The sequence below is a fragment of the Ictidomys tridecemlineatus genome, chromosome 13, assembly GCF_052094955.1.
Source record: "Ictidomys tridecemlineatus isolate mIctTri1 chromosome 13, mIctTri1.hap1, whole genome shotgun sequence".
NCBI classification, from domain to species: Eukaryota; Metazoa; Chordata; class Mammalia; order Rodentia; family Sciuridae; genus Ictidomys; species Ictidomys tridecemlineatus.
Window position 1 is genome coordinate 45703184 of NC_135489.1, and position 16247 is coordinate 45719430.

General features: G+C 40.4%; 1 protein-coding gene across 8 annotated transcripts in view; it reads right to left on the minus strand.

Moving 5' to 3' along the window:
• Lama3 (laminin subunit alpha 3) overlaps positions 1 to 16247 on the minus strand; it is a 240987-nt gene that overhangs the window by 97694 nt on the left and 127046 nt on the right. For all 8 annotated transcript variants that reach the window (XR_013429632.1, XR_013429633.1, XM_078030246.1 and 5 more), the window contains 8 exons: positions 16042 to 16195; positions 12115 to 12278; positions 9164 to 9272; positions 7285 to 7382; positions 5692 to 5836; positions 3826 to 3952; positions 3600 to 3739; positions 1329 to 1444 (listed from right to left, as the gene is read on the minus strand). Coding sequence is in view for 6 of the 8 variants with exons in the window: in XM_078030246.1 (XP_077886372.1) it covers positions 1329 to 1444; positions 3600 to 3739; positions 3826 to 3952; positions 5692 to 5836; positions 7285 to 7382; positions 9164 to 9272; positions 12115 to 12278; positions 16042 to 16195 (1053 nt within the window). In the remaining 2 variants the exon portion in view is untranslated. The remainder of the gene's footprint in view (positions 1 to 1328; positions 1445 to 3599; positions 3740 to 3825; positions 3953 to 5691; positions 5837 to 7284; positions 7383 to 9163; positions 9273 to 12114; positions 12279 to 16041; positions 16196 to 16247) is intronic.

The window sequence follows — 16247 nt, forward strand, 5'->3', positions numbered from 1 at the left end:
AACAACTTATTGCTGACATCCTGGGACATGTGCCTGGAAATATCCCAGACTTCCCTTTCCCATCTGTTCCTCCCAACAGTATCCTTGGGGGGGGGGGGTGCTCTGGGCTCTGAGACTGAGAAATCTCAGCTGCTAACAACTACTCTTTTCCCCAACCATCCAGTCCAAGAGAGGATGCCACCGGAATGGTCAGTGGGAACTCTGGGTAGCTGGAGTCACAGGGTGAAAATACACCTATAGGATGAACACTGTGGCCTGTGAGTTATATCTCAATAAAGCCGGTATTTTAAAAAATACAATAATAAAACCGATAGATAATAAGGAGGAAGGCAATCACCATGTATTGAATGTTGCTTCTAGAAGCTTCAGTTATATCTCATTGAACCTCACAATCACCCAACCAATTAGGCCTCAGCCCCATTTCACAGATAAGATGACTGAATCTCCTAGAAGTTAAGCAACATTCCTAAGGCCGAAAGATGTGGAGCAGCCAAGCAGCCATTCAAGACCACAGCTGTTTGGCTTCAGAGTCTTTGCTTTTTTTTTTCCCCCCCCCGGGGTGGGGGGGTGGGTACCAGGGATTGAACTCAGGGGCACCTGACCACCGAACCACATCCCAAGTGCTATTTTGTATTTTATTTAGAGACAGGGTCTCACTAAATTGCTTAGGGTCTTGCTAATTTACTGAGGCTGGCTTTGAACTTTCGATCATCCTGCCTCAGCTTCCTGAGCCACTGGGATTACAGGCATGTGCCACTGTGCCTGGCCAGAGCCTTGGCTTTTATTATTGCTGTCTAGGAGACATGCCTCTCCAGAGCCTCTGGGAGCTCATGGGTCCTTCAGGAAACCTACAGGTGGGCACTGATGCCCATGGAAGACCTCATACTTGGCTGTCCTTGTTCTCAGTATTCAGGGATATAAGAGGACTGGGAAGGGAGGCTGTATCTCTGTATGCTCCCCATTTGGGCAGATAGGAGGGGATCAGGGCTGACGTCTGCTTAGTGGAGGGCAATGTGTGGTTATCTTTTAGTACTCTGCAGTGGTAGACAGGAAGCTGCAAAAGAGGAAGAGCTACTCCTAAGCAGCCTCAGATCCCAGCTGGGAGGGTTGACCTCTGCTGAGTTCCATCTGGCCACGCTGCCCAGATGATACATGGAGAGGTCTGTCCCAGGACTGTGGGTGCAGAGGAAAAGCATTACCCTGCTAGGTCCTGAGACTTACTTGGGTGGTGGAGGAAGATCCAGGACCAGCCTCTCCTTGGATCTCATTTGGTTCTGGGTTGTGGGCATACCCCATGCATTCCCAAGCCTGGCCATGGTGACACTTACTCAATATAAAAACTGTTTCCTCCACAATTGGTGATAAACTCAAAGGACTTGTCCACCGATTTTTTGTTAAGTATTTGATAGTCGTAATTCTCTGCAGGCACCACTAGAACGCGGACCTACAAGAAACCCATCAACGCATTTTTGGATTTGCAACAACGTGACACAACTCTAGCTCTTCACTAAGATTATATCCCTGACCGTTAAACCCAAGTCCTAATGATGCAGGATTTATGAAAAAAGAATCAAAAGATCAAACCCAAATCAGGGTTAATGGCTCAATCCACATTGCTACATAGAAAACATTGAGCACTGGGCAGACTTGGTACGTCTGTTCAGGGGAGCACCAGCCGAGTGCCAGTTGGATCAGGGGAACTTGGAGGGAGTCCGACCTGTTAACATGGCCAGGGCTTCATATGATCCATGCCTGGGATTCCCCTGGATCTCCAGGGATTGTTGTTTTCCAAATTTTAAAGGTAAGCAAACTGAAGTGTCAGAACCCATGTGGAGCCTATCAATCAATGTAGAACCTTCTGGGCTTGCCCCAGAAGTTTACTTAGTACTAAAGAGTGAAAAATCATAGCCCCAGTCTTTAAAAGTATGACTCAGACTATTCTTTAACAAATGCTGTGAGAAACTGCAAACATCTTTAATCAACAACTCACCAGCTTATAGCTTTCAGACTGCCTACTATTCTTGTATTTACCAACTCAATACATACTTGCAAATAGTATGTGCCAAGCAATGTTCTAGGCACAGGGATATGAAATGGATACAGCAATAGCCAAACACACATTTTCTTGGTATTCCCCACAGGAACAAAAGAATGAAATTTTTAAATGCACACTCAATCTACTCCCTCTCACCTTTTTTTTTTAAGGTCAATTTTTAAATTTCTCTGTGATTTTTAATAATGGATTCTCAAAATAAGCAATCTAAGTCTACACAGGACCAACACATCTAAATCACCAAGTTTAAAAAAATAAATAGAACAAAAATGAATATAGTTAGTCTTCTCTGTGCCCTGGGGCAATAGCATCCTCAGAGAGAGGTCAGAAGGCCTGAGCATAGAGCGCCACACAGAGCAGAGCCTGGGAAACGAAGCATTTCTTGCTTCTCTGGAAGGATGGCAGAGAAAACGACTACATCAGAGCCAGGCTAATGGGTCAACGGTATTTTTCCAGGCACAGAAGTAAGTAGAAAATTCTAGAAAAGGGGACAGTGTGAGAGAGCCTAGTGGCGTGAGAGTGAATGACATGTCTGGGAGCTTGTGAATGGAGAGGTTGGCCAGAGAATGTGGTGGGGGGAATGGAGGGGGAAGCATAGAAGAACAGAATAGTGGGAGAGATGGAGGAAAGAGGAGTTAGGAGGAGGTCGGGAGGGCCCTGGTCACCGGAGTGAAGCATGTGCACTGTAGGCTATCGGAGGTGAGGACTCCGGAAAAGGTGGCTGAATCTCAGCATGATCAGATCCACTTCAGCCAGGAGAGGGGAGGAGGGATTGGAGGGAAAGGAACCCAGACAGGGAGACCACGGCAGGAAGTTCTGGCCAGTCTGAGTGAGAGAACAGATTGTCAACCTGGTGCTAGAATAGAAGGGATAGGACCAAGAGACATGGCAGAGTGCCAAGTTATGGCTCAGAGCAGATGCAGAAGGGGGAGTCATCCCATCTGAGCAGTGGGACCATCATTAGAGGTAATGAACAGGGTAGGAGAAGCCGGAGCTGTGCAGGTAGCAGGCCAAGTGCGACAGGCTCCTGAGCTCTCTGGCAGCAGATGATCTCACATTGGGCGTGGAGTTCAGGGGGTGGGTGCTTTTAGAGATGTGGGTATTATGGCTAAGAGTGGAATAAACAGGCTCTAATGATGTCATCCAAAGAGTAAAGATAGAAAGGAGGCTTAGCATTGAACCTGAGGGAACTCCAACATATAGAAATGAGAAGGACAGAGAACTATCAAGGGAGTATGAGGGAAAGAGACATAAAATGGGGAGAAAGCAGCGACAGAGGTCAAAAGAAGCAAGAAGTGTAAAATGCTTGGGCGCGAGAGACTGGTCAGATGAGGAGTGGGCAGTGGTGGTGAATATGAGCACTTTGCTTTTTTTTCATCCCCATTTTCCTTGATTTTAATTGTCACATGATTTTTTCTTTTGGGTCAAAGCTGTAAAATGATAATTCTATAAACATGACTTCAACTCCTTGGAACAACCGTTGCCGTGAACCCTTCGGCCAGAGAAGCCACAGGACGAGGGAAGTCGAGGGACAAGCAGAACGTACCAATGTTAAGGACTTTCCTTCCGGAACCTTCACAGTCACAGCCACCTCAGGCTCTGAGATGTCAAACTCAACCTGGCCTCCACTGATCACTTGATCCCGGCAGCCCAGCACATGGGGACAAAAGGAGGCACGGAAGGAACCTGGGCAAGGAGAGAAGAGCTCCCGTCATGTGACCGCAGGGACAATGCCAGGCTCACCTGCTCATGGACCTGCTCATGGTGCTCACCTGACCACAGCCGCCCTCCATCCACAAACACCTGGACGGGAAACGTTGGGTGCGCTGCTTGATAAAAATGGATGACAAAAACATAGCGGCCCAGGTGTGGTACGAGTCCTCTCAGGGTCACTTGGCTCTAAAAGGGAGAAAAAAAAAAGAGGGTAATAAAAACTCCCAGTGAGAACCCCTTAAGCTGAAGAGCTACAAAATGATCAGAATATTTAGAAGTTGTTATCATACGAGTATGGTTTGTCCTCACCAAAACTCAGGTGGAGATTTAATTCCTCCGTGTGACTGTGTTGGGGGGTAGAGCCTAAGAGGAGGTACTTAGATTATAGGGACAGAGTCCCCATAAACACATAAATGCCCTCTCCCAGAAGTGAGCTCTTGCCCTCCCAGGATGGGCTGAGAAACTACAAATATGGGTTCCCATAAAGTACCTGCCCCCTTTGTCCCCTCCTCTCTTCTACAGGTGCTCACTTGTCACTGTCACACATGTACCCACCATGTGGTATCTTCTGCCATGTGATGTCGCAGGACAAGACCCTTGCCAGATGTGGCCACCTGACCTTGAACTTCCCAGCCTCCAGAACCAAAAGCTAAAGCAACCTCTTCTCATTATAAATTACCCAAACTCGGGTACTTCATGGTAGCCACAGAAAACAGACTAGAACAGTTTAAAAACCAAAAATGACCTAGGTATTTACCCAAGCAAAATGACAAGGTGTATTCCCAAAGAAACCTTCACATGAATGTTTGTAGCAGCTTTATTTGCAAATATCAAAACTGGACACAAACCAAGCATCTCTCACCTACAGAATGGACAAACAATTGTGATATAACCATACATTTTGTTGGAGGGGGTGTAATTTGGTAAATTACATTGAAAAACTGTTTGTCAGTATTTGCCAATGTCAAAAACATAACCCAGAAGTTGCATTCTCAGCTAGTACCTATAATACTTTTGCTAAAAGGCTGCAGGAGTATGTTCAAAACAGCACCTACTCAGAATACCTGGGTAATAAGGAGTCTGACTCTATCTTTGATGTTTGACTACTGACAGCTTTCAATTCCTTTTACCGCACACCTGGACAAGTTGATAAGAAAACCCAAGGGCCCCTCCCTTGGCATGGGTGAAAAGTCCAACCACACAAATTCCAGCTCTTGGGACGTGGACTGTGTTCCCCACTCCCATCAACCACAACAAAATCCAGAACCACACTCCTCCTTTTGCTTAATCATGAGTGTGAGCCCTGCTCTCTCCAGAAAAGCTGTACTTGGTGCCTAATAATCTTTTAACTCTCAAAAAAAATGCAGCAATAACAACACAATAGCAATAAAAGATTATCCTCGTTTTTCAAGACAAAAGTTATAACTAAGAGAGTAACTAACTTGTAGGAAGTCGCTAATTTAATGATTCACTAATTTAATGAACAAACCAGGACTAGAACTAGATCAATTTGATTTCAACCCATTACTCTTAGCTATTATTTGGCTACCTTTCCCATCTGGAATCTTATTCAATTTTATCTCTGAGGTCCTGTTAATTTCCAAACCTTCTGCTATTTGAATGGACAGAGACCATCCTTGGGATTATAAGAACATAATAATACCAGAGTGTTAAGTGTATTCCATACTCCAAAACTTTTAAAGTCCTGTGATTATATAGTTTATGTGAAAAAAAAATGCACCTGGAGAGTATGTTAAAATACAGATTGCTGAGCCCCGCCCCCAGGGCTTCTGATTCAGGGAGTCTGGGGTGGGCCGGTGAATATGCTTTTCCAACCATCTCCCAGGTTTCATGGATGCTGCTGATTAGGATCCACACTTTAAGAAACACTGGTCTAGACACAGCACACTAGATGTGAGTCTTACCTGTGGGGCCTGTAAGGTAATTCCAGGTATGACATTTGCAGAAGGAGAATTCTCCTGGGGCAGGAGAGAAAATGGTCTCCCACTGGGGACATCCAAAATTAACGCTGTGGGAGGAGTCTCATGAGTCAGGGAGACACAGGTGGCACTGAAAAATACAATGTTCAAAAATGTTATTTCACAGTTTGGGGGTTTTGGCTCAGTGGTAGAGCACTTGCCTAGCATGTGTGAGGCACTGGGTTCAATCCTCAGCACCACAAAAAAATAAATAAATAAAATAAAAATCTTACTTCACAATTATCAAGAACCTGCCGAGCTGTCCATGGAGCAAAGAGACAAGACTTTGAATACAGGACTGAGTGAACTATTGAAGGGTTCTCATGTCAGGGAAACCATAAGATTCTAGACATCTTTTTATTTTTAAATTTCTATTTAATTTTTATTTTTGCAGCGCTAGGGATTCCTGGGCTTCATACATGCTAGACAGGTGCTCTACCACTGACCTACAGCCCAGCCCACTGGAAATCTTTATATAGTGATACTCAGTAAAGTCTATTGGCCAAGTATATTCCAGCTGCCTGCTTAATACAACTAGTGTAAACAGAAAGCAGACCTCTATTTTGAAGTAAGATAAGTGAAACAGAAAATTACTGAAACATCCTTTTCCTTCAGAATTAAAATGCAACCAATACAATATTATTCATCTCTTTTTTATAAATGTCCACCTAACAAAAAGAGAAACAAATACGTATTTCTTTTAGGCACAGCCAGATCTGCACGGGGTTGGCCATTTTTACAGTCCTAACCACACACACAAGGCAAATGACTGTGTCTATAAATTAATTATTTTTGAGTCTACAGCAAAGCAAGCCTATGAAAACCCCAATAAGCATGAGCTAATTCTGATAACATAGCTGTGAGATAGCTCATTATTTTTGTGGTTTTGTGAATACAGAGCCTCAGACATAGAGATTAAAGGATTGAAGCAAAATGAGGGCTCAGAATAGAACACAGGGACCTGCCCTCCAGGGCCAGGCTTAACTATTTCCCCTGGTACCACTGTGTCAGCCTCCTGGAGTTATGGAATTCTGGGGAAAAAAATGACAGCTGAGAAAAATAATTTTGCTGGCTTTTCTCTTTTTAACATCCATCACCAGACTTCCACACCTGAGCTTACGATCACTTCTGAAGGACAGGTTGAGCATCCCTAATCCAAAATTTCAAAGGTTGCAAATCCAACACTTTTTGAACACTGACCTGATGCCACAAGTGGAAAATTCCACACCTGTCATCATGAGACAGGTCACAGTCCAAACTCAGGTAAAATAAGAATGTTATAAGACATTGCCCTCAGGCTATATATATACTCTATGCCTGATACATAAATGAATTTTGTGTTTAGACTTGGGTCCCATCCCCCTGATGTATCTCATATATATGAAAATATTCCATTTTTTTTTTAAATCTGGAATTTGAAACACTTCTGGTTCCAAGCATTTTGGATAAGAGATATTCAATGTGTATAGAGTTTCAGCCTTACAAGCATCACAATATCCTTTAGATATCAGTAAGAAACAAAGGAAGAAAACACATTACCTTTGATTAACCAATGGCCCGTAGCTGGCAATACAGTGGACTTGAGGCCTCAAGTATTCAGCTGAGAATTCTTCAATGGGTATGAGACAAATCTGATGCTGTCGAGCAAATACAATGTGAAAAGGTACCCACGGTTACCAGCAAAACAGTGGTATGGCCAAATCATAACATTCATTCAGAAAAATTATAGTCATTAAAGTAGTAAATACAATGCCGTCATACAATGGAAAATTCAAAATGGTGACACCATTGGTAACATCCTTTTTTAGTGTTATACACTACTGACTAAATTGCTGTTGGAAAAATAAATAAAACTGAAAAAAATCATGTAAAAGTTACAAAAAAGAAAAACTCTTTCAGTGACCTTTGATGCCTGTTTTGGAAGTTTTGTCTTGTTTCTTTTTTTTTCTCTCCTTTCTAGATGTACCATTACAAGATTGGACAAGATTGTGCTGGCTCTTGAGACTCACTAACAGGAAGCGGGCAATGTGGTGCGTGACCAGAGAGCTGTATTGCTATTCAGAGAGCTGTTCTTGGTAGAAATAACCCTTCTTGATAAAAAAAAAAAATGACCTGAATCTCAGGTATCCTTGGACTTTGTTGAAGGATCTATCTGCAGAGGTAGTTTTTGAGTGATACAAGAAACTCAATCATTAATGTACCAGTATATTTTAAAAAACAAAATTGTATTATCAGCTGGATTGCAAACCTATTCAGTAACAACAAAAGTTTTTACTGAACATCATTAAGATAGGAGGTCCTACAAGACCAAGATAGACTGCCTCTGTCCTCATGCACCTGCTATTCTAGTCAGCCTTGAACCTGAATGACAGCAGGCTATTTCAAAAGAGGTACACGGGACTGGGGACATGGCTCAGTGGTAGAGTGCTTGCTTAGTGAGACATTTATATCCTTAGCACAGAAAACAAAGAAAAATCAAAAAGGGCAAAACCTATGATTAAAAGATGATGAGTCAGCCTCATGGTCATTTCTAAAGATAAAGAGGTTTGATTTGCTTGGATTGTTATAATTTTTTTTAAAAAAAGAGGGTTGTAATTTTATAATAATAATTTTTAAAAATCAAATTTCAACTACTCTTAAGTTCAATTTTTTTAATACTGACATAGATATTTAAGTGCATTTGTACAGTCTAGCCTGGCATTTCCCAGGGTTTGATACATGCTTCATATCAACAGTAACAGGAAGTTGCTTCATGCTTAAAATATCTTAAATTCCCTGAGACACCAATTGTGAATCTGGTCATCCCTTCCTACACAGATCCCAGGGTCTCTTAATATTGAAGGTGTACCATTACAAGATTGAACAGGAAGGTTATTTCCTTGGCTCCATTTCATAGTTTAACTCTTAAGCTTATATATCCAATTAACTAAATAATGCTTTTTCTGAAAAAGAAGTTTTTGTTTTTTTTTAAAAAAAACTAGCTGATAAAAACTTTAACTTTCTGATAGACTTTGCCAAAAGCTATAAATAAGAGGTAATAGCATAGTAAAATGGGAAAATAAATAAACAATAACCAATGGCATTCCTGTACTCTGGCAATAAAAATAAAGTAGGAAATATAATGACGAAGAATATTTCATTCTTGATAACAAAGAATAAAAATTAATGAAATGGGATTTTGTGAGATGTGTTCGAATTTGATGACTAAATTTTATTGGGCGATATAAAAAAATGGCTCAAATAAATAAAGAAGCAAGTCAGGCTCTAGATGGGAAGAATAAATATTAAGCTGGCAATTCTTCACAGGTTAATTTTATAGATGTAATGAAACTGTAGCCAAAATTTTAATAAGCTTTAAAAAATATATCGATAGCAACAAAATGCTTCTAAAAGTTCAATGGGCAAAACAGAAGCATACCAGAAGGAATCGGGCCATGTGCACCTTGAGCTGAAGGTCTGCATCTGCCAATAGCTCATACACAGCAATGCGGCTCATGCTATCGATCACAATGCTCCGGCAGAGAACACTGCAAAAGGAAACAAAAGTTTTCTTAGCCTAGCTCCCCTCTCTAATTTGCAGTCCCTGGAGTCTCCCTCACTGTGCACATCCCCATAGAAATTGCTCTTCAGTTTCCCCCCTTCATAACTAGATGAACAATAGTAAATTTTTCCTGCATAACAAGTTGCAGAGTAATGCAATCTGCATTTGAAAGTTGAATGTCCCCTCTAAAATTCATGTTGAAATTTAATTCCCATTGTGACCTTTAAGAGAGTAGGACACAACATGGGTGCTCTGCCCTCATGAGTATATGAACGATGTTATCAGAGGAGTGATTTCATTATAAAGTGGACTCTTGCATGCACATGTGTACTCTAGCTCTTCTACCTTCCACCATAGGATGACATAGCACAAAGGTTCTCATTGGATTCAGGCACCATGATCTTTCACTTCCCAGACTTCAGAACTGTGAGAAATAAACTTCTTCATAAATTATCCAGTCTGTTGATATTCTGTTATAGTAGCACAAATGGACTAAGATACAGCCCAAAATCTCTATGGAAAAACAATCTTTCCACTATATGCTGTACCTCTCAGGGCTAAGGGCCCTGCTTACCTTTCCCACATGGCTTGATGAATGCTTGGTTTAATCATAGGGAAAAAGAACTCTCTGGCAGTGATAGCAGATCTCTAACACATGGTCTTCTTGGAATTTTACCAATATTCTTGGGAGCATTTGAAGTTCAAGTTACCCACTCATGACCATGCCACTCCCAGTCAGTAAGCATGGTAGACCTTCCTCAACATTGGAGAAACCAGACTTTGCCTTTGAGACTCAATCTGTTCCTTCTCTTTCTTTCTTCCTCATTTCTATCCCTGATGCCCCTTCCCTCTATCTCATCAGGTGAGCTGCAGAGTTTGGAAATATTTTAATGGCCACATAATTCCAATGGTTAAACCCAGACAGGAAGTCTTTTTTTGAGTAATGTTTTAGATTTCATACTCTGCTGCAACTTCTCTGCTTGTAAACAAAATATAAAACTAGTAACCTATTAAGACAGAATGACCACCTCTGATTAATATTTGAAATAATTTAGGCAATGACTTTTTAGGTGAGGATTAAAATGAGATAAAACAATACCAAAAATAAAAAAGCAGAGTTTGTGCATATATTAGGAACTTAATAATTTCGCGTGTGTGTTTGTGTGTGTGTGTGTGTGTGTGTGTGTATAAATTAAAATATTTCTTTTGGATTCAAGCATAATCCTGGGAGTTAAATATATGAAGTGATTCATTGAAATTTAGCTTTAGCTTTATCCTTTATTAAATTATTATTTAATGATTTAGGTAGTTATTCCTTAATAACCCATTCAGACAATGCTCATGGAATGCTGGGAGGGTGTTCTTTCTTTGGTTTTAAACCCCTCTTATCCTGGGCGTAGGTATTCTCAGAGCTCTTCTGAAATGATTCAGAGTCACCAGCATCATATGAATAATTCCTCCTGTTTCTGAGCCATCTCCACTTTGGATCCTACAAAACTGGAAACAAGCCCTGTGACATGGGAGGTGGAAGGAGTGGAGAGAGCTAAACTGGAGGGTGGGCTTGGATGGACAAGATGTGGAGAAGCTCTGCCCCATCTCTATGGCCAGCGGTCCCCAGGACTCAGGTGACTTGGTGACCCACCCCTCTAGGGGTGCATACTCTGCTGGTACTGATGTCACCTAAAGATGCAACTCATATTTCCAAATAATGACAGAACATCCTGGGGAACTCTTTTTAAGGCCCATCTCATGGTCCTGTTAAAAATCCAAATATAGAGGTACGGGTGCAGCCCAGTGGTGGAACACCTAGCATGCATAAAAGAGGCCGTCTTCCTTCCCCAACAGCTACAAATAATAGTAATAGTAATAATAATAATAATAAAATTATATTTTTTGGTTTCTTTTTACAGCTGCATTTTTAATGTTGCTGAGAATAGCCATTTCATTGAATTGTGTAAAAGTTTCCCTTCTAAATTTCCAGAAGTTACTTTTTGCCTAAGTTCTTCCATTTCCACATCAGGGAAAATGTCCAACTACTCAGGTCATCTTGGGCTTGGCAAAAAAACAAAGTTAAAGTAAGGGTAACCAAATGTTCAGGGCCTTGAGCAAGAAGTGGGTGGGTTTTCTGCAGTTCTCCGCCTGCTGCTTCAAGAAACTCCAGCTGACTTCCAGTACCATTTATTATACAATTAATCTCATGTGGAAAGCCTCTTGTGCTGATTCTTTCATCAAAGCATGTTCTTGGAATATTATGCAACGAAAACCATTTTTAATAAGCTCGTGTCAATTAATGTTTTGGACAAGAAGACCTTCACCAAGGCAAATTTTAAATGTCCTTTGTTAATTTTTTTTTCATCTGTTAATCATGAAACATTAATTACCCCCAGTTCTGAAGGTGTATTGTGAACGCAGGTGTGTACTTCCTAATAGTCTAGAGAATGAGTCTCTTTCCTCGTGCTATGTACACATGCACTTGGCGGCCTTTGAGGTGAGAACACTGAGTTCATTGTACCACACTAGGAGCGACATGGAATCACAAAAAGAGGCTGTGCAGCTTCATGTGATTCTGAAACAGATTGCCAAGGAGAGCATGTAGCTTTTTAAGAAAGTGAAATATTTTCAATTCACTGCCTTCAGAGAGGACTCTCACTGGGCATGTTACAGATGAAGCTGGATCATCTAACTAGTCCCTGGCTTATTTTCAAGATTTGCTTCAGAAAGAAAACAAGGTTCCAACACAAATGCAAATCAAAGTTCCTCAGGCACGCACCATATTTATTCCCTGGGAACAAGGGGGAGTTCCTGGGGTGGGGGCGGGGGCTAATTACCTGTACTTGCAGCTATATATGGTCACCTGGCCTGCCAAAACAGGGCCCCCAGGGCTCTTCATGTTCACGTCAACTGTAAACAGCTGGTCTGCTTCTGTGACATATTCAACCATGACCACGTACTGGCCGACCTGTGGGACACGCAGCTGCAGATGCAGTTCCACCTGCCAAAAAGGCCAAACAGAGCATCATCCAGATGTGGAACACACACATGAACATATTTACATACATGATGATGAAAATAGAGAAAACACCAAGGAGACACTTCTTCATGTCAGCATAGTACGGATCTGGCTCTAAGGGTGGATATGGGAAAAAATATACTTGATGCCCCATTGAATTTGAAGTCCAGATAAGCAACGAATAATCGTTTACATGAATTTCAAATCTAAAGCAGCATTGTGTATTTTTATCCTCCAAATCTTTCGTAGGGGTGCCTACTTCTTCCACCCTGTAGTGGTTTAGCTCCCATTTCTCACAGTCAAAGGCACTCCCAAAATTGAAGTAAAACAGATTACCAACGAAGGGTATGAGGAATGGATATATGCCTTGAAGCTTTTTAGCTGTTATTTTACAAAGAATTTAAATTATCTCAGTGAAAATAACATAAAAGTGACACATGACTTTCCCAGCCCTGTTGATAGCTTGGTACATCATGACAATGACAACTGATAGCTTAGTTCTCATATTTTCAAACCATTTTCTATGCCTGGATGTGCACACACACTTTAAACAGCAACAACAACAATAACTGTGGTCATGGTAGGCAATCAAGGATGTTCTTGAACTATAATAACACAAACCACGTGGCCTGCAAAGTCGAGGAATAAATACTATCTGGCTCTTTACAGAAAAGTTGTGCTCCCCTGATCTCAACTATTGGATAGGAGCATGGAGTCTGAAATCGGATTGCTCCCAGATATGTGATCTAGGGTTTTTTTACTTGACATCTTATGTGTCAGTACCCTCCTGTGCAAAATGAGGATAACAACAGTACCTACCTCTTAAGATAGTTTTGAGGATTAAATGAATTAATATATGTAGAGCTCTTAGACCTATATGTCACATGTCCTAAGCAGTACATAAACATTGATGATTATAGCTGTGATTATAGCTTTTTACTATGACTTGTTTCACTATGACTTGTTACTCAACAATACTTCATATGTCTTTTTTAGCATAGAGAAATATACTTCATTTTTCTAACAGTTACCTACCACTCTAGTGTATAACTATAAAAATATTTAATCCCCTATGGATGAACACTTAAATTGTCTTTAATTTTCATATATATGGATATATACACATACACACATATATTGGAAATATATATATATGTATATATTTTATATATAATATATATGTGTTATATATATTTTATATATAATATATGTGTGTATAGGGAATTTATATATATTTATTAATTTATATATATGGAATTTATATATGTATTTAATTTATATATATATTAATATATATATTAAAATTCCATGATGGTATTTTTATAAGATTCCTCGAAATAGAATTGCTTGTGTGAAGTATGTGGTCATATTTCATGCCTAACCCAGTATTAGAATTATATTCCTTAGCAGTGTGTAACCCACCTTAGTTCATTCGCTCAAACCCAGTTGAGTTATACCACACTTAATTGAAATGGTCTTTCTTCTCCTTGCCTTCAGGAAATTCACATTGACTGCTCTTTCTGAAAAGTTCTGAACCACATAAATGCTATTTTCTGTGGTGATTTTTCCACCACTTAAATAACAGAAAGATTCCCTCAGGGAACTACGTGGATTATCCACACCACTCTTGGCTCTATTACACAGTGACGTATGGCACTACCAATGGTACAGGTGGAGAGGTCATTTCTGGCTTCTCGCCCCTGGGCATCTCCAGATGAAACATTTTCTGTCTTCTCTCCACTATAAAACGCACATGGGTCAATGACTCTTCAGGTTTTCTCCCAGAGGTTATCATTGGCTGCAAGTTCTATCATACTCTACTATAAATTTCTAATATGCTTCCCATTCTGAGTTCTATGGATTGATTTTTGAAAGATCTGTTGGAAGAGTTTAAAATACATTTGATGGCAAAAGCAAGTTTTGAGAAACTCAGATAAAAGACGTTACAATGACAAACAAAATCTTTATGCTTACTGTTATCAGTTACTTATTTTTTAAAAGGGAAATTTGAATGGAACCAGTATCAAAATGGTTTTGTGGCACAAACTGCCCTCTCCTAGTTACAATGTTTTAGGATAAAGACATAGAAAGCGGGTTTATCAAATCTGTTATTTGTGCAGATACCTAACAACTCTGATGTCAAAATGGGGATTCAAATGATGTGGTCAACAAGTATTAAATGTATATTCTAGGCCAGGTTTACTGGACAGATGGTGGGAATACCAAGGGGAACAAGGCAGACATGGTCTCTACCCTCACACAGACTTTAATGAAATAATTCAATAACTAGACAATTATGACGTAAAATTAAAAAGCTATTTTTAATTATATTTAAGCTTATTAGTTTGAGTGTATATAGTCACATGGAATTAGAAGGTCTGGAGGCATTCAGATAAAACTGTAAACAGAAATTTTCAATAAAACTGGACAGCTCTGGACTTCGTTATATGCATCAACCCAAAGTGATTCTGCTGAACAGGTCAGTGCTGTGGCTCTGGGCTCTATCACAGGTAAGAACACCTTCTGATGAGTCTTCAGCATCCCTTGCTGGAAGCTGGCCCTTCTCAGCTACACCACTCTGTTGTCTGGGGAACACATACACAAATAGACACGAAAGTACATACACCTATGCGAATCTGTATTTTTGTGTCTATGCATTTTCATAAATGTGTATGTCAATGGACAGCTCTGTGTGTGTGTGTGTGTGTGTGTGTGTGTGTAGACACACAGTACAGAAAGAAGGGATGCAGTAAAATAAATTTTAGAATAGAGAAGAGGAAAGATCATTTAGTTTTTCTTTATACTTACTTATATTGTTTATTGATACAACATACATAAATATTATTTTGTAAAATAAAAATTCTAAAAAATAAAACAAAAACTACATTTAAGAAATACATTTAATACCTTTAGCTGTTACTATCAAAATGTAGGTATTATTGTTGATTTAAAAAATGGACCCATCTAAATGCTCAGGGAGAGAACAAAGGCCACAGATATTTTCATTCTATATATTGAATGCACCAAACGAACATTTTCTTCACAGGTACAAAACAGAGAATGTTCTAGAAAATAATAAAAACGTAGCAGAGGAGGCTGTTTTCAGTGTCTTCAATTTGAGGTGTTGTATTTTCTTATCATTGCTGATGTACTGTACTTTTAACTCGCATACTAAATCAATATATTCTTATATTTGGCTATGAGGCTCAAAGACCTCCTGGAAGAAAAGTAACGCCAAGACCTGTAGTAACATGTCCCCGGAGCTATGAGTAGCTGTCTTGGGGTGCAGCAGTTCCGGATTCTGAGATCCAGGAATTCAGCTGTTCCAAATTGCTTAGCCTACGGGGTTGGATTGTGAGTGGGTGTTGTGTCCTTTTAGGGTAAGCTATGAAGCTAATGGAGAGCTTTTAGGTTGAGTGTCGTCTTTCTTTGACATCAGAGATATCGCCCTGAGTCAGGTAGAATAAGATGCCTCCTCTAGGGAACCAAAAAGAAAGGATTCTATAGTTACCCATGTCCCCTGCCTTGTCTAGAAAGTGCTCAAAGAGCAATTTTAACAGAGCTCAGTGTAAGGTGCCATCCAGACCCAACCAAAATCAGAGAACTCAGCAGATGCTGATTAACACCCCTGAGAAATTCTTCCAGTTTCTCTAGAACTTGAGAAGTAATTGTGGTGAAGCATTTTCAGCAGACACAGATAGGGATACAGTATTAGCATTGACAATAAATAAGAGGCTTCCCCCACCTCTCTCCCGCTGAGGTCCACCATGACTGGATGTGCTGCGGTGGGCTGTCTCACTGCCAAGGGTCTCGACTGGCCATCGAGCAGGAAGTGCCTGGCCTCGCAAGCCAGGGTGCAGGGGAACCTGGTCACTGGCAAATGCTGGTAAAGCAAGCAACTTCAACAACAGCAAAACACGTTAGTTACCACCGAGAACATGAAACCAAATA